We start from the raw sequence: 25,129 nt of genomic DNA, 5'->3' as shown, positions 1-25,129 counted from the left end.
TCTGCGGCCACGCCTCGCACCGACCGTCTCGCCCCCCTCGGCTTCGAACAATAGCCCCCCCCGCCCCCGAGGACCGCCACGAGCCGTCCGGGAGGGCACCCCTCTCCACTTGCTCGTGGAGACGCCCGCGCCTGCCATTGGCAGAGGCTCTCCGCCGTGCCCGCAGCACCATTCACAGTTCCGCGCTCCCATTCACAAGTCCCGTTCACAGACCCCCCTTTCCCTCCCTGCCAGCCACACGCCCACCCCAGCCTTCCCCTGAGCACAGGGGCGCAGGCGGGCAGCGACGGACTGCTGGTGCTCTCCGCTCCGCTCGGACCAGGCGGAGGCAGAGGGGAGCGCCCCCCTGCCAGCCTCGAACAAAGGGATCTGGGCCGACGCACGAGGCGAGGGCGGCCGCGGGCTCCGTCCGGATGCGGTGAGAGCGGCGAGAGGAGGAGGGAAGGCGGCGTTGCCGGCATCGCGGAGCTGCCTCCACCATGGGCTGCTGCACCGGGCGCTGCACTCTGATCTTCCTCTGCACGCTGCAGCTGGTGAGTGGCTGGCAGGCTGGCTGGCTGCCTTGGCCGCTGGGCACTGGTGGGGCTGCCAAAGGACCCTCTCGCCTCCCCCCTTCCTGCTACCCCAGTCCTGGGCTGACTACCCCATGACCCCCCTCCCCGCCTTCCCCAGATGCTCTCCCTACCCATGCATGCTGCACCTGAAGGACTGGTCCTTCTCCATCCCGCTTCGCCCCATCAGGCACTGCCAACTCTCCTGCACTTGTCCCCTGCTGGCTACCGCCTGACTGTAAGCACGACCTTTTTCTGAACAGCCGGGCAGGAGGATGATGATGGTCATCATGGCATTGAAGTGCCCCTCGCCAGTTCATTGCGGGACACGGGATGTGGCAGGTGGAAGGCCACTGGCGCCCCCTCCCTGACCAGTGGTGCTACCTCCTTTGGGGTACTTGGCCACCTGAGAGTGTGGGCTGCCCTTGCCCACCCCCAGAGGGGCAGCTGCACCTGCTGAGGGTCAGGGGACACCTTCCTACCTCAGAAGGATTAGTTACAGATTCTGAAGGATTGCTAACCCCTGTGTTGATTGTTCCAAGCAGTTTCCCCGTTGCCACAGGCACAGGCTACAATCCTATCCACACTTTCCTGGGAGTAAGCCGCATTGACTATAACGGGACTTACTTCTGAGTAGACATGCATAGGATTGGGCTCTTACTCCCTTGAGAGGAAGGGTGACATCTGTTTAATAGCTGGCATTGCTCCCCCCTAGCCAAGAAATGGGTAGACTGTTTCATATTACCCACTGCTTACCTATAACAAGTAGTGATCCCAGCAGAAATCCTGGATATTGTCCATGAGAGCAACCTGATTCTTCCAGACCTGAAGCAATGCCAGTTCAGGTTCCTGTTGGGATTTAAGTTATAATATGTGCATCTGTCTAAATGTCAAAGTCTATTGTGCTTGGTAGAAAGTATGTTCAGTTGTTGGCTGAGGATCCCCCCCCCCCCCCCCAAGAAAGGCACTTAGTAATGCTGCCTGGTTTTTGCTTTGGTCTCTTGTGGGCTGTTGAAGGTTTTCTGTGCTGGCCAAGTCTCATGGACTTTAAAGGCAGGCTTTCATCCTGGCTTCATTTCAAGGCAGTTTGAAGCATCTTTGTGGTGCGAGGAAGAGCTTTCCTCTCTTCCCCTGCAGTGTGTTTAAATCAGAGAGTTAAATATTGCAAGGCTCTGTGGAAACCTCGCTCATTCACGGTTTCTCAGTTTGACAGCTGGATATTAAGACCACTTGGTGATCAATATGAGGTCAAGGTGTTCAGGCGGCACTGAAGGATAATGGGGGTAACTTGTGTCTTCGTTAATGGTTTGGAGGTTACAAGGTTAACTCTTAACTCTGATTTTTTTTTTGTTCTAAAGTTGGATTTTACAGTGTAGTTTCAAGAAACGCACTTTTAAAAAACATATTTATTTTCCTGTTGTGTTCATGCAGTCAGGAGTCACTGACTTATTTCTGTCAAAGGTGAAGCAAATAGATCTGAATTTTAAGAAGGAAGATCAGGGGTGGGGAAGTATTTTGCTCAGAGGAAATGCCCATTGTGACTCCATGGTTAAGGGGCCTGGCTTTGCTGTTGTAGGTTGCCAGATCAAGCCCCACATTCTGCTGTGCCTTGAATAAAAACAGTTGTCTTCATATGATCTTGTTTCTCCCTGTCAGGGGGTTTTCATTCCTTAGTGAAGCTAGTATGACAGCTTCAGTATTAAAATATTTGAATCTCAACAGTGCATTAAAAGAGAATTTTTTCTTTTAAGTTGAATTTAGAACATTGTTGCTGATACACCTGACTCATGCCATGTATCTGTGATATGTATGTTTTAACCTGTTTGATGCAGTGGTGCCAAAAAGTGGTGCCAAAAAGGTGCCAAAAAGGTGGAAGCTAATGTTTGCTCTTGGTACATTGATTGAAAAATAGAATATTGTGGTTGCAATGTGGTTGGTTCCCTTTTTGCATCTCATGATGTTTCCAAGGAAGAATCCCATGTAGTCTGAAATGAGAGGAGAAAAGCAGAGTGGGAAGAACTGCCATCTATCCTCTCAAAGAGCACTCCTTGTTACTTGCTGTATATGCTAATCTTGAGGAGTTGTCACTTTACCTCTAAAGAGTGCCTAGAGCTTTTTCAAGGTAACCGATGCCATGAGCTAAGGCTAACTGCAGTAAACATCTAAGGTAACAGAGAGAGAGATGGCATCAATCCTGGCTTATATCACAAAATGAAATGAGTTTATGATGATTCATTAACTTCATTCATCCCACTGTATTCAGAGGGTCTTACTCTTAGGTTACTTTGCACAGGGCTGCAGCCTGCTGCAACCATGGAGCGCAGTCAGTGATGGTATCAGGTTGCTGGGAGTCCTGGAGAAACTTGTCTCTTGCTGGTGTGTTGGGCACTACTGCTGCCACTAGTAGTGAAGAGTCATAGTCAACTTGGCCTGATGGACCCTTTGATTGATGTGCCCCTTGGCTGGTGCCCAGCCTTGCTGACCTCTCTTGCCACCTTTGAGGACAGTGGGATTTAACTTCCAAATATTCATAAGATTGTGTCGTCAACCACTTTCCCCACATAGTCTCTAATGCTGCATGCAAAGAAAGTATTATAATTCAAACTTCTGGTTTGTTACTGAAGTGTTGTGGTGCGGGATGGGAGAAAATGGAAAACCTTTCTGTGGTCTCCATGAGATTTTGGTAAGAACAAGGAGATAGCGTACTATAGTTGATTTTTAACTCATTGCTCTGCTTCACTGCTCCATTCTCATCTTTAGATAGCATGTTCATAGGCTGTAGAAATAACTAGAGCACAACAACATGACTGTATTAGACTTCTAAAGAACATGTTGGTAGTTTGCACTTTCAGGTGAGGAAAGCCCACTGGGAACCTGATTTTTACATGGCTGAAAACTGATCTGTTACTATAGTACTGTTCTGCCCCAAAATTATTATTTTCAGTGGTCTAAGAGATGGAATTTCAAACAACAAACAAAAATCCTTCATTTTGAAGACCAGATAGGGCAAATCCTATCCAAATTTTCAGCACTGATGGAGTTGTGCTAATGGGGCGCACACTGCATTCTGCAGCTTGAGTGCAGTCATGGAGGCCTCCGCATGGTAAGGGAACATTTGTTTCCTTACTTTGTGACTTCATTGCAGCTGCATTGATGCTGGAAAGTTGGATAGGATTGGGCCCTATGACATTAACATGTCTCTGAAGGTTACAGTGGAAGTGCCACATTTCCTGAAAGCTGTAAAGCAGCGATTTTCAACCACTGGTGTGCCACGGTTGGTCTACAGGCGTGCTGCGGGAGTTTGGGGAGGGCCATTTATTACTAGGGCAATTGCGGGATTTGAGCTCCCTACCAGCAGCATGGTGTGCCTTGTCAGTGGTAAAAAAACTGATGTTTGCCTTGACAATTTTAGCACCTTCTCAGTGTGCCATGAGATGAAAAAGGTTGAAAATCACTGATATAAGGACTGTTAACATACTGTATGTGAATAGCCACCATATATGTAGAAGGCTATGCATAAAATTCATCAGAAACATACTATACTAAACGATCAAGCAGCTTTCAAAAGTGGTTCTAACACGAAGACTTTCATTTGTTCTAATACTTACACTATGTATTGCCCACTGTCAAATCTCATATCATTTTAGTGCCTAATAAATATCTGTCCAGATAGATTGTTTTAGTGGAATTTATTTTTTGTGCTTAAAAAAAAAATGAAACAAAGCTGTAATATGTTTGGGTGGGTTTGAGAACTAAATCTAATCTGGTAGACATCAATCGAAAGGTCCAGGGTGTTTCCAGATGATGAAATAATAGGGATGTTGAGCTAATGATTGCTGATATTGTTACCAGTGGAGATGTAGGGAGTGGGGTCAAATCTTCATTACATCACAGGTTTTATGGGCAGTGAGCACACCCAACCCAGTGGCATCCCCAGGCATTGCTGTCATTAAAAGAGATTTATTTTTTCCCTTGCATTGATTTGTCCCATTGATTGTGGAAAATCTCTTGACTAAGTGATAACAAAAGCCAAATCACTTGCCTTGCTAACCTGCCTGAGTACCAAACACACAAATGACGTATGTGGGCTAATGATTATCTGGGCTAAAAAGTGCAGGGGAGAAAAGCATTTTTTTTTATCATGCTTGCTGCCTAATAAACACATGATGAAATCAGAATATGGGTCTGTTTAGCCCAGTATTGTCTATTTTCTACTGAGAATAATTTTCCAGTGTCTCAGGAAGGGATCCTTAGAGATGCCAAGGATTTAACCACAGATTTTCTGCATGCATAGCTTTACCAATAAGCTGTAGTTCCACTACTGATTAGAAGTATTTATATAATATATAATAATAATATAATATACAGTATTTATATACCGCCTTTCTTGGTCTTTATTCAAGACTTTATTCAAGGCGGTTTACATAGGCAGGCTTATTAAATCCACGCAGGGATTTTTACAAATTGAAAGAAGGTTCTCTCTTTCAAGAACCACCACATTCAAGCTGTTACACTCCGATCTGGTTTAACATTCTGGCCTCCATCCTCCCACGCTCCGAGCAGATGGAACAGCTCAGCTGCAGCTTGCCAGCTGCTTCAAGGTCGCACGGTGCCAGTGGCCTCGAACTGGCGACCTTGTGGATGTTAATCTTCAGGCAAATGGAGGCTCTACCCTCTAGACCAGACCTCCTGCCCAGAATGTATTTAGAAATACATTCTAATGAGTTGAAAAGGACTTGCTTTGGGTTTCAGCCCAAGTAGTGTTACAGTACCAGTGCTTCCCAAACTGGTGGGACATGATCCACCTGCCAGGGAAGCACTCATTCCTGGTCCCTTAAGGGGCAGGGCAAGGAGATAGCAGCAACACAGTCCCGGGGCCAGAGAGGGGTTGTTTAACTTCCAGCATCAAGCACCGGTATCCAGGGAGTGTGGAGATCTCATTGCTGCCATCCCCCCACCCCTCCATAAAGACTTACTGCAGTCCCAAAGTCCTACTCAGAACCACTGTGTTACACTAAATGTATGGCTGCTGCTAAAAAAACATTTCCACACATATAGTTTTTCCCTCTTTCCATCATATCTCGTACATCTTTTCTTGTGTAATGCCCAATGCACCTTATTCACCTATTCCATATCACTGGCTGCTAGTGGTGGTGGGAACCTGTGATAGCTTAGTTATTCTAGACATTGTAATATAAACTTTATAAAATTGTAAACTTTAGTTGAAAAGCGGTATATAAATACTGTTAATAATAATAATAATAATAATAATAATAATAATAGAAGCAGGGGAAGTAACTTATACTTAACCATTGATGGCAGGACAATTTAACATGAATCAGGGTCATTTTGGGTGAATAAAAAAAGCAGCAGCATTGAAAGTTAGCTGGAGTCAGTTTGTCAGTTTTACTGATGTTTCAGTGGGGTTGAAATTCAAGTATGTTTTTATTCACAGAAAAAGAACAGTGTATGGTATCTTCCTACATTTTGGAGATGTTATGGACCCATGCGTTATCTAGAAGGGCAAACTTGTGGCACTATTAACTTTTGACGATTAACTATTAACAGCAACTGTTACCCTGCACATGCGCAATCTCGTCTGATCTCAGAAGCTAAGCAGGGTCAGGCCTGGTTAGTACTTGGATGGGAGATTGCCTGGGAATACCAGGTGCTGTAGGCTTATACCATAGTCTTTCGAGATTGAAGGTTGCCAACCATTAACTTGAAGGTTTTTACAAGAGATATGCCTCTGGTATAGTATAGTACCTCACATAGCAGGTTAAAGGTTTTAATATGAAACAAAAAGCATTAATGGGTGAAGTTAATTTTATAAAATATAGAACACTGTACTTCTGGAGTACATCACTCCAGCACTGTGCATGCTATATTGACAAGTAGTGTGTTTCCAGACGCACTTCAAGGTGTTTTTTGACCTTTATAGCCCCAGCTGTTGTGACTAATGTACCTTAAGGGCCACTTTCTCCATATATGCTAAGATACTTGTTCATATAGTGCATAATTAGTCTGTGGAATTCATTGCCACAGGATGGAGTGATGGCTGCTAGTTTGGTTGGCTTTGAAGGGGATTGGACACATTCATGGAGGACAGGTCTAACAGTGGCGATTAGTTATGATTGCTATGCCTACCTCCAGTTTTGGCATCAGTGTGCCTCTGAATTACCAATTGCAAGGGAAAGAAGTATGCTTCTCTCCTGCTTCTCTCCTGCAAGAGGCAGCTGGTTGGCCATTGTGGGAAGTATAATGCTGTACTAGATGTACCCTGTGGCCTGATCCTTTTCTTATGTTCTTTCACTCTTCATTCCATTGCTGAGGTTCTATTCTGCATGTGGCTTTTCTAAGATAACTAATTAGGGTTTTCTCTGTGCTGGCTCTGCCATTGTGGAACTCCTTCATATTAGAAGCATGCTTGGCCCCCACATTGGCTCCTTCAGATGTTTATTTAAGACAACCTGGTTTCCTTTTGTATTGTGTTTGGTTTGGATTAGTTTGGTTTGCTGCATATTTTTGTTTGCTCTGCTTCCAGTAGTTTTATTTTGCATTGGGAAAAGCGAAGTAAAAATATTTTGAAATAATTTCATAGTCTGGTAGTTTTGTAAAAAGTGCAGAATCTACCTGAATTTTTAGCCAGTTGCCCATTTTTGCAGATACCACGTTGCCAGCTTTGTCTCTGTGTGTGTCCTAAATGACCATGTTTCACAACTCCCTGGGAATATGGTTTTCAGAAATGGTTAATAAATGGAAGTCAGTGCTATATGTCAGTGTCAGTGTCAGTGCTATAAGTTCAGCTGAAATGTCTGCGTGACTTCCTCTTTGCCGACGATGCAGCTGTCACTACCCACTCTGCCAAAGATCTCCAGCAGCTCATGGATCGTTTTAGCAAGGCCTGCCAAGATTTTGGACTGACAATCAGCCTGAAGAAAACACAGGTCATGGTTCAGGATGTGGACTCACCTCCCTGCATTACAATCTCTGAGCATGAACTGGAGGTTGTCCATGACTTTGTGTACCTTGGCTCAACGATCTCCGACACTCTTTCTCTCGATACCGAGCTAAACAAACGCATCAGTAAAGCAGCTACCACGTTTTCCAGACTCACAAAGAGAGTCTGGTCCAACAAGAAGCTGACGGAACATACCAAGATCCAGGACTACAGAGTTTGCGTCCTGAATACACTTCTGTACTGCAGTGAGTCATGGACTCTTCGCTCACAACAGGAGAGGAAACTGAACACATTCCAGATGCGCTGCCTCCGATGCATCCTCGGCATCACCTGGCAGGACAAAGTTCCAAGCAACACAGTCCTGGAACGAGCTGGAATCCCTAGCATGTATGCACTGCTGAAACAGAGACCCCTGCGTTGGCTTGGTCATGTTGTGAGAATGGATGATGGCCGGATCCCAAAGGATCTCCTCTATGGAGAACTCGTGCAAGGAAAGCGCCCTACAGGTAGACCACAGCTGCGATACAAGGACATCTGCAAGAGGGATCTGAAGGCCTTAGGAATGGACCTCAACAAGTGGGAAACCCTGGCCTCTGAACGGCCCGCTTGGAGGCAGGCTGTGCAGCATGGCCTCTCCCAGTTTGAAGAGACACTTGGCCGACAGTCTGAGGCAAAGAGGCAAAGAAGGAAGGCCCATAGCCAGGGAGACAGACCAGGGACACACTACACTTGCTCCCAGTGTGGAAGGGATTGTCACTCCCGAATCGGCCTTTTCAGCCACACTAGACGCTGTTCCAGAACCACCATCCAGAGCATGATACCATAGTCTTCCGAGACTGAAGGTTGCCAACACAAAAAGATGTCAGTGCTATATAGATTTTTTCTGTTGTCTGAAGTGGGAAGTCTTTTCAGACCAGTTTTAAGGAACTACACTTTCCATCTCACGATGTACTGTTTGTAGCTCTGTATTTGGAATATCTCATCCTGAACTTCAGGTAGTTGTTTGGTGGTCAACTTAGGATATGGAGAACTCATTCCTTCTATATGAGAACAATTTTATTTAAGTATGATCTTGAGCCATAAAATGGGTGCAACAGACCCTGTCTGTCATCTTTTATTTAAGTTCTGTGAATTGGAAAACCATGGCCATATTATGCATTGTCTTTTTTCTTTCATATATATTATCCTACGTTTTACCCATTATGACATAGACATAACTGGGTGGAAATATAACCCAAACTATTGGGTGGGCAAACATCAGCATTTATAAATCCCTTCTTAGCTGCAGTGATTTTAATTCTTTTAAATACATATACTTTAGATGTTGTAAGTGGAGAAGTGAAACGTTTAATCTTTTGTGTGTGTGGAATTTTAAAATTAAACGTTTAAAGTTTCTGTAATTTTTGGGTCATTGTAATCTAGATCTTCTTGGATTTTAATAAAATATCAGAATTTGGTCTTGTTGTCACAGGTAGGTGCTGATGTCAACCCAAGTGCCAAAATCCAAACAATGTGATTTTAAAAGAAAAACTAGACCAGATAATCAAGAATCAGAAGTCAGATTGCAAATCTTAATTACCGATCAAAATTAATGAACTGTCACCTGGATTCATTATAAGCCATGTGGCTCAACCAAGGGCAGTACTGGTTGGCTGAAGGATGAGCAAAAAGATGCAAGTTTGGATAGAAAAGGAACATAAGAGAAAGCATTATGCAAGTTTTCTGGTGCTTACAGAACACTTTGGAGAGAAGAAGTGTTGGTGAACTCTTTCATTTGCATTGCAGTTTGGAGAAGGTCAGAAATAAACCTCATAAGTCTTCTGTTCTTTAGAAGAGATTCCTGCTGCTTATTATCTCATCCAACTCACATGTACAATACAAATGAGAGGTCAAGGGAAAGGACATGTGCTGATGGGCAGGCTTGTGAGAAGGCCAAGAATGCTTGTCTTTGGCAGGTGGGTATGTGGATGCCCTGTCTGTCTTTTCACCAGACTGTGGCCTGTCACAAAATGCAATCTAGTCCTTGCTTCTGCCTTTCAAATTTTAAACATAATGCAGAAATTACATTGGTCAGTGACACTGTGGCTTTATGTATAGCCATAGAAGGCTGAGCTGGTTAAGAATTACAGCACAATCCTATACCTGTATATTCAGAAGTAAGCCCCACTGACTTCAAGGGACTCTTATTCCCATGACAGTGACAACCCTAGACAGTTCGCTTGACAGTGAACCAACCCTAGAAGAACTTCACGTGGCCCTGGACTCCCTTGCCTTTGGCAAGGCACCTGGAAAAGACAGCATCCCTGCTGAAGTCCTAAAATGCTGCAAAGACATCATCGTCACTGAGCTGCATGAAATCCTCTGTCTCTGCTGGAGAGAAGGTGGAGTACCTCAAGACATGAGGGATGCAAACATCATCACGCTGTACAAGAACAAAGGTGACAGGGGTGACTGCAACAACTACCGCGGCATCTCTCTCCTTAGCGTTGTAGGAAAGCTGTTTGCCCGAGTTGTACTAAAGAGGCTCCAGGTACTTGCAGAGAGCGTCTATCCAGAATCGCAGTGTGGATTCCGAGCCAACAGGTCCACCACTGATATGGTATTCTCCCTTAGACAACTGCAGGAGAAATGCAGGGAACAATGACAGCCACTCTTTATAGCCTTCATAGATCTCACAAAGGCTTTCGACCTGGTCAGCAGAGACGGCCTCTTCAAGATTCTCCCCAAGATTGGATGTCCACCCAGGCTCCTCAGCATCATCAGATCTTTCCACAAGGACATGAAGGGCACTGTTGTCTTCGATGGCTCCACATCAGACCCTTTTGACATCCGAAGCGGAGTGAAGCAGGGCTGTGTTCTTGCACCAACCTTGTTTGGGATTTTCTTCGCTGTCCTGCTGAAGCAGGCCTTTGGAACTGCAACAGAAGGCATCTATCTCCGGACCAGATCAGACGGAAAGCTCTTCAACCTCTCCAGACTGAGAGCAAAATCCAAAGTCCAGCTGAAATGTCTGCGTGACTTCCTCTTTGCCGACGATGCAGCTGTCACTACCCACTCTGCCAAAGATCTCCAGCAGCTCATGGATCGTTTTAGCAAGGCCTGCCAAGATTTTGGACTGACAATCAGCCTGAAGAAAACACAGGTCATGGTTCAGGATGTGGACTCACCTCCCTGCATTACAATCTCTGAGCATGAACTGGAGGTTGTCCATGACTTTGTGTACCTTGGCTCAATGATCTCCGACACACATTCTCTCGATACCGAGCTAAACAAGCGCATCGGTAAAGCAGCTACCACGTTTTCCAGACTCACAAAGAGAGTCTGGTCCAACAAGAAGCTGACGGAACATACCAAGATCCAGGTCTACAGAGCTTGTGTCCTGAGTACACTTCTGTACTGCAGCGAGTCATGGACTCTTCGCTCACAACAGGAGAGGAAACTGAGCGCTTTCCAGATGCGCTGCCTCCGACGCATCCTCGGCATCACCTGGCAGGACAAAGTTCCAAACAACACAGTCCTGGAACGTGCTGGAATCCCTAGCATGTATTCACTGCTGAAACAGAGACGCCTGCGTTGGCTTGGTCATGTCGTGAGAATGGATGATGGCCGGATCCCAAAGGATCTCCTCTATGGAGAACTCGTGCAAGGAAAGCGCCCTACAGGTAGACCACAGCTGCGATACAAGGACATCTGCAAGAGGGATCTGAAGGCCTTAGGGATGGACCTCAACAAGTGGGAAACCCTGGCCTCTGAGCGGCCCTCTTGGAGGCAGGCTGTGCAGCATGGCCTTTCCCAGTTTGAAGAGACACTTTGCCAACAGTCTGAGGCTAAGAGGCAAAGAAGGAAGGCCCATAGCCAGGGAGACAGACCAGGGACAGACTGCACTTGCTCCCGGTGTGGAAGGGATTGTCACTCCTGGATTGGCCTTTTCAGCCACACTAGACGCTGTGCCAGAACCACCTTTCAGAGCGCGATACCATAGTCTTTCGAGACTGAAGGTTGCCAATACAATACAATATTCCCATGTAAGAGAGTGTATAGGATTTAAACCTTAGGTAGGCAACTAAACACTTTGCTGGTCAATTTTATATTATTTCACTGTCAACTTGTACACATCTTTTTTTTTCTTAAATAAAACATCTTCTGTGGTGGTTTATAAAGGGGTTTAAAACCAGTCTAATTACTTAGAAGTAGTTACTTCTGAATAGTTAGCTTATTGCAACTTTCAGCGTCTACGGAACAGAGGAATTCCAAGGTGTGTTAGCTACTCCTGAACTCTGCTCATGAGTCAGTAGGGAACAGTAGAGATGGAAGCAATGAGTCTCGAGACTCTGATTTGTCAGGAGTGGTTAATCCTCCTCTAGCCTCTCATTTACTCTCTCTCCTTAATATAATATATGCAGTATAATACTGTTTATAAGATTGCTTCCTGTAGCACCATTTTGTTATGAAACTTTGTCTAGAGTGTAATTTTTATCGCATTGTAAAAATGTAATAGGTTAAAATCCATAAAATTGTTCAAAAGATTGGTGCAGAAAAGTATAGTTGTCTGTTCTGTGCTTTCAGCCAGTGGAAGCTATGTATTCTAACACTGCTTTCACTTGTACAGTAGCTCCTGGCTAGTGCAAGGACAGCTGCTTGCTACTGAGAAATGCTTTGGAAGAGGAAGCAGTGAACGAGGCAATCTGCCCTAGGTGCCTTCAACAAAAAGCTGTAGTTTAGTTCCCAAGGCTGAGTCACAGCCTAGCTCTGGGGTCGGCAACCTGCCATTCTGGAGCTGCAAGCGGCTCTTTCAGCCTTCTGCTGCGGCTCCCTGCGGGGCCAACCCGTGGGGGGGAGGGGCTCACCCCTCCCGTGACGCAGCCGCTGCTCACCAGCCCAAGCGCACACACGCAGCTCTCACGCTGCTGCTGACGTTCCCTCCCGCCTGAGCCAAAGCGCCAGCCGCCTGCCTGTGTAGGGGAGGGCGCGTAAATGAACAGGGTTTGAACACCCTGATGACCCCCTTCCCACAAGCAGCCCTGACCCCACGGAGCCAAGGCAAAAGCAAGCAATTGAATGCAGCTGCTCTGTCCTCCTCCCAAGCTTAGAGCACAGTCCTGTGCGTGTCTCCTCAGAAGTAAGTCCCATTGTGCTTGCTCCCAGGAAAGTGTGCACAGGATTACAGCCTTCAAGCTCCCCACTCAGCATCCCCCCACACTCACTCACGTTCTCACTGCTCCATTTCCTTCACTTGGAAACTTGAAAGGGGTTTGGAGACCCCTGCACCAGATGGTATTCTGTATATGTTTGTATACTGTATGTGTAACATACTGTATATGTAGCACCAAAGCATATTTCATGGTTGGGAAGTAATCACTGTTAGTATGCCTTTTATTTTATGCAGTTTTGAACTCTGAGCTTGTTTGTTCAGGAGCACCTTTGTGAACAGTGTTCAGTAATACTAAGTGGTCTTGTTCAGAGGTAGTATTGTGTGGAAAGGCATTTACAGAAGTACAGAAGTAAATGACAGTAAAGAATGACAGTATCCTTCACAAGCAGTTCATCTGTGCACAATCTAAAACAGTTGTTCTCCAACTGTGGGTCTGGACCTGATTTTTAGTGGGACCTATAAGAGGGGAGTGTATTATATAACTGTGACCTACAAGAGGGGAGTGTATTATATAACTGGGACCTATAAGAGGGGAGCGCAAACTATATATGCAGTGTTATCTTCATTTTAGATGTCAAAAGGGTTTTGTGGCTCCTGCGGTTTTCTTTTTTCCGGAAATGGGTCCAAAAGGCTCTTTGAGTGTTTAAGGTTGCTGACCCCTGGCCTAGCTCATCCTATCATCTTCCACAGCTGCTAAGTAGCGAGAAGCTGGTCAATTACACAGTGAGCTCCCATCTGATGGACTGTTGAGTGCAATATTGTGAAGACATCTACTTTAGAACTACAGCTTGAGATTAATTATTCTCATGAGTTCCAAGCACTCATGTGGATGGCAAAAAACATAGGAAATCAATTTAAAAAACAAAGTTTCTTTGCTCCTGTGATTTAAAAACAGCCTTGCTGACCTTTGTGATGTAAGATAAGAGTCATTAACACGACAATCCATCAATCAGTCCTCCTCCAAGAGCTTACAAAGAGCTGAGAGCTTACATTCAGCCCCTCCCTTCACCAATGCAAAGGGATCACCTTTCTTTCACGTGCTCAGGGGGAAGGGAGGGGTCCACTGGGGAGAGAAGGATTGATGGATTGTCAGCGAGCTGCCTTCTCTCTCTCTCTCTCTCTCTCTCTCTCTCTCTCTCTCTCTCTCATTAAGGAGGCTATTGTTAAAGGACTATTCAAACTTAACAGTCTATTGTTAAGGGACCTTGGTGATGTAAGATAAGACTCATTAGGAAGACAATCTATAAATCACTCCAAGTGCTTCACTCAGCCCCTCCCTTCACCCATGCAAAGTGATCACCTTTCTTTCACATGCTCAGAGGGAAGGGTCGCCTGGAGAGAGAAGGATTGATGGATTGTCAGACAGCTGCTCCCCCGTCTCTCATTAACGAGGCTATTGTTAAAGGACTGTTCAGTTTTTAAAACTGATTTTAAAGGGATGCATTTTTCCTCTTCTCCAGGGATCAGCACATTCCTTCTCATTTGCAGGGGGGTATTTGTGTTGAGTCAAATCCGTGTATAAAAATTCTGTGTATAAATAGGCTGGACCTGTATGTTATAATTACCACCCATAGTACTGTTTTCCAGGAATATGCCCATGGTATTATTGTAGTTATTACTGTTTATATATAATGAATCAGAACTCAAGTGATTCCTTAAATGGAGGATTGGGATATGCCCCTGCTAACTGGGCAAAGAGGCATCTTTTAAAGCAGTGTTTCTCAGACTGTGAGTTGGAACTCACTAGGTGGGTCACGAGCCAATTTCAGGTGGGTCCCCATTCATTTCAATATTTTATTTTTAATACATTAAACTTGGTGCTACCCTGGTAAGTGACTGCATTTGGGGCAAATGTCACAAATCTATATGGTTAACAGACTACTATGAAGATGCTTTTAACAATGATAGTAAATGGGACATACTCCTGGATAAGTGTGGGTAAAATTGCAGCCTAGGATTGTTAAAAATTTTCTTGTTTGATGATGTCACTTCCAGTCATGACATCGCTTCTGGTGGGTCCTGACAGATTCTCATTCTAAAAAGTGAGTTCTGGTGCTAAAGGAGTGAGAACCACTGTTTTACAGTGACATTCTCTTATATTCGTCAGATTTAGTGCAACTCTCCCTTTTTACCCCCGCATGATGTCTTTTTCAGTGGCTATTGCTGGTGATTTTTCTGCACCTCTTTTTAGACCAGGGGTCTCCAAACTTTTTGGCCAGAGGGCCGCATCAAATATCTGGTGTGGTGTGGAGGGCCAGAAAAAAAATTTAAATATAAAATTTAAATAAATAAATTAGAGATGCAACTTAGATGAGTGAATAAATGAATGAATGGGCTCATTCATTCAACCTCTTTGGCCCTCAGAACACTCTCCAGGCACAATGAGAGCACAGTTCTGGTCATATTCAGTTGAGTGGTCCAGAGGCTTTCAAGAGGTTGGCTGTGGGCCGGAAAGAGGCTTGCTGTGGGCCGAGGTTTGGAGACCCCTGTTTTAGACTGAGCCCTTTGGGGACAGAAAACCATTTACTGATTTATTTTGCTATGTAAACTGCTTTGTGAACTACTTTTTGTTGAAAAGTGATATGTAAATAATATTATTATGGTGTCAGAGTATCATATATGCATTTGAGGCATTTGGTGGGCCACTGTGAGACACAGGAAGCTGGACTAGATGGGCCTGTGACCCTATCTAGCTGGGCTCTTCTTACATTGTCACAGGTGTATATCCCAACTTTTTCTTTTGCTCAAGGTGACTCACAAACAAAAATTACAAGTGCAATTTTTTAAAAAAACTCCCAAAAACAAAAGTTGTCTGATCACACTATCAAAACATGCATCAGAAAGTAAAAAAAGAGATAAGAGCATAATAATCAGTCATGATAAATAGTAGTTGGAGAAGGCCAACTGGAACAGAGATGCCTTTAGCCTTTTCTGGGAAATTAGAAGGGAGCAAAAGAAACCTCCCACAGGAGGGAATGTCACAGGGAGGGGGCCACCATTAAGAGAAGCCTCTTAAAGATCTGCACCAGAAGCTGCTCTTCAGACAGAGGCAGTACACATAGGAGAGCCTTCCCAGAAGATCTTAGAGAACAGGTAAACTCATGAGGAAGAAGATGGACCTTCCTTGATCCCAAGCCATTTAAAGGTTTTGCCAGCACCTTGGATTGCGCCAAGAAACAAACACATGAACACTGCTTTGTTTTTGCTGTATGCGCCGCAAAGGGGATAATGGGTGGTTGTCCGGCATCACCATGCTATACCTAGACGCTGTTAGTATCCCTTTTGTGATGAATGAACTCCCCTTGATAGCTGTTTTTTCTATGACACTTTGAAATCAGCCCCATTACAACATTGTTTTGTGTGTTCTTTCTGTTCTGCGTTTAGCAAGAACTGTAGCTCCTAGACTGCTAGTCTGCTGGGATTTGCATGCATCAGTTTATTGGCCATCCAAGCCCTCCTGACCAGTTGACAGTACAAGTAGGGGTGTCTAGATGGTAATAAACTGTCCAGTCAGGACCAGGACTGACAGCACCCTAAGTTTCTTAAGGTCATCCTCAAGGTTTCTTAGGTGTGTTTTGTCTTGGTTCCCTCAAACAGGTCACATGTGTTACCATGCTCTTATCTGCCTCCTGGAAATCCAAGCAGTGTGGTGGATTCTTCAGATAAGGAAACAGTGAGATTTAGCCCTGCGGAAAGCCAGGGAATTATGTTCATATTCCCTGTTATCATCTGCTTGTATTTAACCAAGATTCATCCTTGGGTACTGCCAATGCCCAAGCCATTTCCTAAACCTGCTTATTGTATTCTTTCCTACTTGCCTTATCCAACCCCATTACCACCCTGTATTTTAAATAATCCATTTGTTAACCCTTTATCTGCCTGTAGTTTGTTGAACTCATTCAACAAACCCTTGCCCTAATCCAGGGGTGCTCAATAGGTGGATCGCGATCTACCGGTAGATCGCGAGGCAAAATGAGTAGATCGCGGAGTGCCGACCCCCCCTTTCAGGTGCCTCTGGGAGGAAACGCCGGGAGTAAGGCCCATTGTACTCAATGGGGCTTACTCCCAGGTAAGTGTGGCTAGGATTGGAGCCTCACAGCCTAATCCTAGGCATGTCTCAGGAGTAAGTCCTGTTATACTCAGTGGGGCTCAAGGTACACCAACATACATTGTACACATAAATGTTATATGTTATGATGGCGCGAACATTGTAAAAAAAAACTCTGATAGATCTCCGGGCCTTGCTGGGTTTCAAAGTAGCTCTCGAGCCAAAAAAGTGTGAGCGCCCCTGCCCTAATCCTTCTCTGACCTTCCGTTATATGCTCCTGCATTAAAATTGTGACAATTGGAGGGAAGCTTTTGAGGATGTTCTTTTTCTATCTGGCTTGTTCTCATGGTGGCAGTGGAGTATATTGGTTTTGGCTCTGACATAGAGACAGATGTGGAGAAAGAAGGGAAGCACCATCATCGGAGCTTCTCCCCCCCCCCCCAATAAGCACAACTCATTTTTTCTTCAGGGTAGAAGCATTGCAAAGTTTTCCTACTTTAAAAAATAATTTCAACAGAACCTTGTAGTGCTTTAAAGGCCAACCAGTTTTAAAACAAAGTCTTTTACACCACCACAAGACTCTTTTTGGTTTCTGCTGCAGCAGACAGGAAAGCCAGGAGGCTTGCGCTGTACCCAGCGCAGGATAGGGGCCCAAGGGCACACCTGATGTCACTATCTTAATTTGGTGGCACACCAGCTGTCATTTGAGAGGAGGGATACAAAGAAATGTTTCCCCTTGCCTCGGGCCAAGCATCAGCCAGCCCCAAACCTGCGCTGGATTCAGTGCAGGCCCATTGGTTTGCCTGTTGCAGAGCAAGTTAAGATTGCGCTGAAAGTCATTTAAGGAGAATTAATTGAAGTCTGTTGGTTACAGGTCATAACTTCACTATCTTTGGAACATTTAATGCCAATAAAGGTTTGTTTGATTGATTGATCGATCTTTGGAACATCTGCCTAGAGTTCTTGCGTTTTTTAAGTATGTGTTTGTTTTCTGTGTTTTACTCCATAACAAAATAGTTTTAGCTTTCAAACAAGCCAGCTAACATGAAAAAATAACTACCAACCCAGCTAAAGCTACTCATGAGTAAGTTATTTTGGAAATGATGGAACAAATTAGTCTTAATTAAATACTGTTGCTTTATCTTAATTGCAGCCTTCATTAAACTTTTTTGGCTTAGTGTACGTGGCTGTGAATTGGCTTGAATGGCTGGTGTTGTGGGAGGATATTTTACTATTGCCAAGTTCCAGATTTAAAATCCGTGCAGCAGAGCTGCTGTTAACCCAATAGGGAGAAAAAAAATATAGGGTAACCGGCGATTGCTGCTATAGCTATGTGGAATTTGTTGAACCCAGGGAGGACCCTGGGAAGCCAGCTGTTGGGTGAACCACAGGTTTGAATATGTTATACTGTATAATTGAATGTTCAAAGTCCATCCAGTTTTAGTGGTTCTGTGTTGCATTCTAACTTTCTTCTCACTATCCAGGCAGTTCTTGAAAGTCATGTTTACATTTGGATCTGGATTAATGGGTAAACTTGTGCTTTGTGATGCTTATGGGTAGCTTCTTTTGGAATGTTTTCATTTAGGTGCTTTACATTGTGGCTTGCAGAGTGAAATTCAGGATGACACTTGATCAGCTTTTCTGTACACTTCAACAGCTTGAGCAAACATGATACCCAGCATATATTAGATGCAGTTTGTCTAGCAGGCACAGACTGAGTTGCCCCATTGTACTGGCAGGTGCTTTCCTGAGAATGAGGGGATGAATGTCCTCTTTCCCTGAGGAGACCACCAGAATTGCAAAAAAACCCACTAGGTTGCAGTGCAGGCTGCGGTGGCAGAATTGGCATGCGTGGGTGTTGGTGTATAGGACTGGGCTGTTAATGATTCAGCAAGGTGAAAACCTTTTGTACAGTTAGCTAGGTAAGCTAATTGCTGTTGGTCAAAGAACCACAAGACCATTTTGTTGGAGAAGGATAATCTGCCTATTGGTAAGAGGAAAAGAGGAGGCTACCTTTATGTATATGAACAGCAGAATTGATTAATTGTACTGGCAAATGCAGTGAATGCGGGAAGTAGTGTGTTGTTTTTAGCAAGGGAAGCAGATGTACAGGTTCATTATGAGCTCAATTTCTTGAGCTAAGTTCTTACTGATATAGATTGCTACTTACATGGGAGTAGTTGGTGAAACTCCCAAACACAGTTCATAAAGATGGCCTTTATTCTGTGGTATTTGATCAGCTATTGGTGTGTGACATTATGGGACTACTAATGTCTTTAATATAGGGAGCATGTACCTAAGTGACGAATGAGCTAATTCTATCTAAGGTGTTCAATACTGTGCACAATTATGACCAAGGCAAGTTCTGCCAAATCTTTATTGGAGCCAAAACATTCTGGTTTTGTGTACAGTATTTGAGAACAATTTAATTCTAAAATGTTAGTGCTGGATTCTAATTTGTGAAACCTGTTTTTGGTTGGTTATTGTATTCTGTTGGTGTGTAGAAGTTGGAACTGAGAGATGTCTTGTCCCATCATTCATAGATTTCATTTTGATGAAGGTGAAGTGGGGAGAAGCTTGAGATTTTTGGCTGCCATCTTTCCTAATAATACTTGTTTTCTCTGTCTTTGTCACCAACTTGTCTTTCAATAACCTTTTGAGTAGATTTATAGAGTGAACACTTTCTGTGCTCTTGGTTTCAACTTTGATATTTCATAAGAAAAGCCCTACTGGATCAGAGTAAAGCCCCATGTAGTCCAGCATCCTGTTTCTCACGTGGCCCACCAGCTTCGTTTGAGAAGCCCACAAGCAGGAGGGGAAGGCATATTTATCTCACTCTATTGCTTCCCTGCAGCTGGTATTCAGAGGCATACTGCTGCTGGATCTGGAGACTGTGCCTAACCATCATTACCATCATAGTACCTTGTGGAACAAAAATCACAGATTAATTATGGGCTTTGTGGACAAGCATGTCTTTTGGCCCAATCCTGACTGGGCCTGATGCTGTTTCACTGATGGAGGCTGCTTTACAGCAGTTATAAAGCAACCTCCTCCAGTGTGTGTTGCCAGGACACTGGTGGGGAGGCCGAAGTGGCCTTTCATATGCCAACAAATGCCCGAAGACCCGCCAGAGTAGGTAAGGCTGTGCAGGGGGTAGTATGGTGAGGGGCTGGGTGGAACGGAGCAGTGATGGGGAGGCATGGGTGGTGAGTTCAGCCGTGGCAATGCTTGCCAAATCCAGACTCTCTTCCTGGCCCTGATCTGCCTTCCTGGAACAATGCAGACTTGTGCCAGGGATATTGCTGGCACAGGTTCAAGTTGACCTAGAGCTTCTGCTGGAGGTTACTGTGGGGCAAGGGAACTAATACTTTCTTATCCCAGAGGAGGCCTCCAGCGGCCAAAAATCCCCCTGGGGATTCAGAAGAAGCTGCACCAGCGCCATGGCATTACTGCACGTGAATATAGTTGGGATTGGGCTGCCAGTTTCTGTCCTAGATCTCTCCCTCCAATCAGTTGCATTGGATGATCTCTCATTGTGAGTGTGTGTGAGAGAGAAAGAGAGGGAGCAAGATATCTCTCTCTACTTCATGCATCTTCAGATACATTGCTTGGATTCTGAACCCATGTAACTGTGGTGTTTCCAGGCTTATCTTCGAAGACAATTATTCTATTCATTATCAGCTAGCATGGCAGATTAAAAACTCACAGTTCATGCTAACAGAAATGGAAAAGTATGAAATATTCAGTTCCACAAATTACTTTTTCCAGTATAGTTAATAATTATCTTACATTAGATAGCTTGTGAATTGTAATTTCAGATTTTCAGAAATCCAAAATCTTGTAGACAAGTTGTCTGCTTTCATTTAGTAGATCATTCTGAACAGTAGTTCAGACTCCTATTAGTGGTGTAACCAACTGCTACTTAGATATAATTGAACATCCCATTATGTGTATGTGGAAAGATTTAGGTCCGGAGGTCTTTGTGATAGTACTTATTAGTCAATCACAAGGAACTAAAGACACAATTACGTGTTCCCTTAATTGTGCAATTGCATCCTAGGAGGAGTTTGTTTTAAAAATTGTGGATGGGATGTAAAACTGGGCATAACTTTAGCAGAGGGATGGGGGGGGGGCTTCAGTAGTTACTCCCACTGGGAATTGGATCACATTTATGCCCTCCCCCCATGTTACCCCATTGATTTATTTTTAAATAAAAAGGAAAATCTTCCACTGGCTTTTAATGAAAGTGCTTTTTTCCCTACTTTCAAAAGTAGCACATGAGAGAGTGAAACTGGGATCAAAGTCATGGCAACTGAGATGAAAATCATGGATGAATTAAAAAACTTTTGAACTTTGTTAAGAAATCAAGTAATAAATTTGGAGCAACTAAAGTTGCACCCCTAAAGCAGCTTTTCTGGGAGTAAACTCCATAGATCACAATGGGACTTACTTCTGAGTATTGTATTGTATTGTGACAAGTGCCTAATTTGGGACTCATTAACGAAACATGAACAATGTATATTCTTAAAATCCAGCTTTTCCATGAAGCTTTTGGCCCATTGCCTTAGACTAGTGTTTGTCAATCTTTTTCATCACACGGCACACTGGCAAGGCACTAAAATTGTCAAGGCATGCCATCAGTTTTTTGACAAATGACAAGGTACACCATGCTGCCAGTGGGGACTCACATCCCCCAACAGCCCTTCTAATAAATGACCCTCTCCCAATTCCCATGGGCACACCTGGGGATCATTAGTGGCACGCCAGTGTGCCATGGCGCAGTGGTTGAAAATGGCTACTTTAGACCCTTTCCTCGTTTTCTCTTTTCTCTATCTAGATGTTAACACCCTCAGGGCTAGGGAACAGTCCTCTCTTTCTGTGTAGGATGCCAGATGATAAGTAAATCTATATTCTTGAACAATCTTTATAAATCTCTAAATGTCATTCAGGAATAGTTACCCTTATCCAGGCTCAGTTCAAGTTCTCTGGTACCTAAGATGACACACCTGATGTCACTATCTTAATTTCGTGGCACACTAGCAACCATTTGAGAGGAGGGATACAAAGAAATCTGCTCTGTTCCTCTCTTTTTTTTCAAATTCAGGGAGTGAGTAGTAGTAGTGAAGCTGGATGGGCAGACAGAGGCCTAAGAAGGGCTCATGGATGAACCAGCTGTGCTTATCACGCAGACAGGATTACCAATGGCTTGTGCGCACCAGAGAAATGACACCAAAATCCGTTCTCACCCACCTGGGTGATTTCTACTCTAATTGTAATGTTAAGGAGAGTTATGGTTTATATAAAAGGGTTATCCTGTGAATACTTAAAGTGATGATAATCCTTTTATATAAGCCATTAGGTGTAGGTTTATTGCCAAAGGCAGGTATTCTCATGTGAGCATAATGTGTACTCAAACAGTTACAGGAACTAAGAGAGGCTCTACTCATTATATAGGACTTGACACAAAAAATGTATGTTTCCTCTGTAACATGTAGTCCAGTGTACCCATTCAGTGCCAAATAGAGTTTCTCTGTCCTCACCACCATCAGCCAAGGATACAGAATGGAAGAGGGGGAACCAACCACCAGTGTAATCAGTCTGTGAATTCAGGATTCAAGGAATGCTATAATAGTTGTTACATAGGAAGATGTGGGACCTTGAAATAGGGCTGCTATTTTTGAAGACTGCTAAGGGTTCCTTATGATCTGTAATTCTACTCAGAGACAAGTCTTTCATAGAAAAAGGATTTCTATCTAAAATATAGAGGCAAATCAGTCTTGAGGGATTCATTATCACGTTAAATGGTCATATGAGTAGTATTGGCAACCTTCAGTCTCGAAGGACTATGGTATTGCGCTCTGAAAGGTGGTTCTGGCACAGCGTCTAGTGTGGCTGAAAAGGCCAATCCGAGAGTGACAATCCCTTCCACACTGGCAGCAAGTGTAGTCTGTCGCTGGTCTGTCTCCCTGGCTATGGGCCTTCCTTCTTTGCCTCTTAGCCTCAGACTGTTGGCCAAGTGTCTCTTCAAACTGGGAAAGGCCATGCTGCACAGCCTGCCTCCAAGCAGGTCGCTCAGAGGCCAGGGTTTCCCACTTGTTGAGGTCCATCCCTAAGGCCTTCAGATCCCTCTTGCAGATGTCCTTGTATCGCAGCTGTGGTCTACCTGTAGGGCGCTTTCCTTGCACGAGTTCTCCATAGAGGAGATCCTTTGGGATCCGGCCATCATGCATTCTCACGACATGACCGAGCCAACGCACGCGTCTCTGTTTCAGAAGTGCATACATGCTAGGGATTCCAGCACGTTCCAGGACTGTGTTGTTAGGAACTTTGTCATGCAAAGTTTTTTTTTTTTTTTCATATGAGTAGACTTTTGGATAAAACCAAATTTCAGATGTAATCAAAGTAATTTAAAGTTCTTCTGTCTCTAGGAGGTATCAGTGAGTATAGATTCAGAATTATGTGCTCCTTCTCTTACCATGAATTGCAGTTCCTTAACAGAGCAGTGCTAGAGGCAGTATCACAGTTTTTACTGTCATCTTTTGTTTTCTTCTCCCCTTTGTGTGGCCAATGAAATCTTTATGATCTTGCTAAGAATTTGTGTCTTATGGCAGTTTTTGTTAAAGAAAAGAACCCTCCTGCAAAGAGCTATCAAAACACACAGTATATAATTATGAACTGGAATCTGTTGCCATTAAAAAAAAATGATATAATGTACCTAATTACAAATCATGGTGATACAAAAGGTAGTGAGCAGCTGTAACAATGTTTTCTTTGCATTTTCTTATTGCTTTTACCTCCCTACAGAGATGTGAAGGTAGGTGCATAAGCACATAATGCATCCAATTGTCTTCTCTCAGACAGCATAAAAGCTGATTATATTGTACTGGTCTGGCCTCTGAGCCTCAAAACTCTCAAATTCATCAGAAGTCACCAAGTATCAAACCAGCATCTTTAAAATGATAGGCTCAATCAGAAAGAGCAATAAACACTTTCTTGTGGTAAACCCAAGCCAAAAATTGGTGTTTGCTTTTGTAATAAGTTGGATCTGCTGTATCATGAGTGGAACCTACTCTCTTCTATACTGCAGACAACCCTCGAAAAGCTGGACTTGACCATTAAAGAACCTTTGGGAATACTGTGTGATACGACATAGGAGGTATAGAAAGAGCAGTAGAAATGGTCCCTCCTTTGCACTAGTGGAAGTGCTGTTCTACTTGTGCAAACTGTTATGTATGCAAGTTATGCAGGATCGAAATCTTGCATTACTGATTGGCTCAGACTTATTGCTGGTGAGGGATTGAAATCCTACCATCCGATTGGCCCTCTAGTTAAGGTTTCAGCTGCACCAATCATGGGATGTCTGGGCAGAGCTAAAGGCTATAAAAAGCCAAGGGTGTTTGCCTTAAGTCAGATTCATTCAGATTCATTGCCAGGTCCTGTTCTGAAGATGGAATAAATGTATTGAGCTGTTATCTCTATGCCTTCCTTTATTCGCATGGACCCACTATATAACACAAACTCTTCTCCGGATCTAACCCAATGTTTCTGAGACTGCATGTTTGCCAGACAGGTGACTAAGATGGAAAACTCCAATTGGGACTAAGGTCCCAAAATTTAGTGTTTTCCTCATAAAAGGAGATTTGGAAGCTTACCTCTGTAGTGAGTATTTGATCTGGAGATACTACAGAAATACAGTCCAGTGCTGTAGTTTCTGGAATATGTTTTTTCAAAAAGATTATAGGCAGTTGGTTTATAAGTTTGCTGCTTTCGTTTTAGGATACATTTGAACACTATCAGAATCAATGATCTTAGTAGTTGAGCTATCCCTGCTATCCCTCTGCAATCCCCCATTACCCTCATCCCTGCTCTCCCTCTGCAATTCTCCATTATCCTCATCCCTTCTCTCCCTCTGCAATTCTCCATTACCCACAACTCCCCTCTCTCCTCCCTCCCTCTCTGCAATCCTGCATTACCCTCATCCTCCCTCTCCCTCTGCAGTCCTCCATTCCCCACAACCCTCATCTCTCACCCTGCAGTCCTCCATCCCCCACAATCTCCCTTTCTGCCCTTCCACTCCTGCATCATCCCCTGGGGGCTGGGGATAAGAACAGGCCCTCAGTTTGGCTGTACTTGTTGTAAGAGGCGACCAAACAGCCACCGGGTAGATGGGACTCGTTAGCCTGGGAAGGCAGCTCATCTAAGAGAAGGAAACTCTGACCTCAAACCTCCACGGCCTTGTGGATACATCCCGTTATGGAAAAGGCTTAAGGAGTCAACTTCCAGGCAAAATCCGGAGCTGGAGTCCCTGAGGCAGTTCGCGGCTGTACACAGTCACGCTCTGGCAACTCCTGCGACGCCGCTGGAACCAACCGTATTGGCTTCTGCCTTTCCATTGTACCATTCCAGCGACATGGAGA

The 25,129-nt window shown here is 44.2% G+C and overlaps 1 protein-coding gene across 1 annotated transcript in view; it reads left to right on the top strand.

The window, feature by feature from the left end:
- Positions 1 to 479: 479 nt before the first annotated feature.
- Positions 480 to 25,129, top strand: part of NKAIN3 (sodium/potassium transporting ATPase interacting 3) — a 253,632-nt gene continuing 228,982 nt past the window's right edge. Inside the window, exon 1 of the mRNA XM_066625584.1 lies at positions 480 to 533. Coding sequence (XP_066481681.1) covers positions 480 to 533 — 54 coding nt within the window. The remainder of the gene's footprint in view (positions 534 to 25,129) is intronic.

The sequence above is a fragment of the Tiliqua scincoides genome, chromosome 4, assembly GCF_035046505.1.
Source record: "Tiliqua scincoides isolate rTilSci1 chromosome 4, rTilSci1.hap2, whole genome shotgun sequence".
Lineage (NCBI taxonomy): Eukaryota > Metazoa > Chordata > Lepidosauria > Squamata > Scincidae > Tiliqua > Tiliqua scincoides.
Note: the sequence above shows the minus strand (reverse complement) of the source record. Positions and strands in the feature narration are given on the sequence as shown.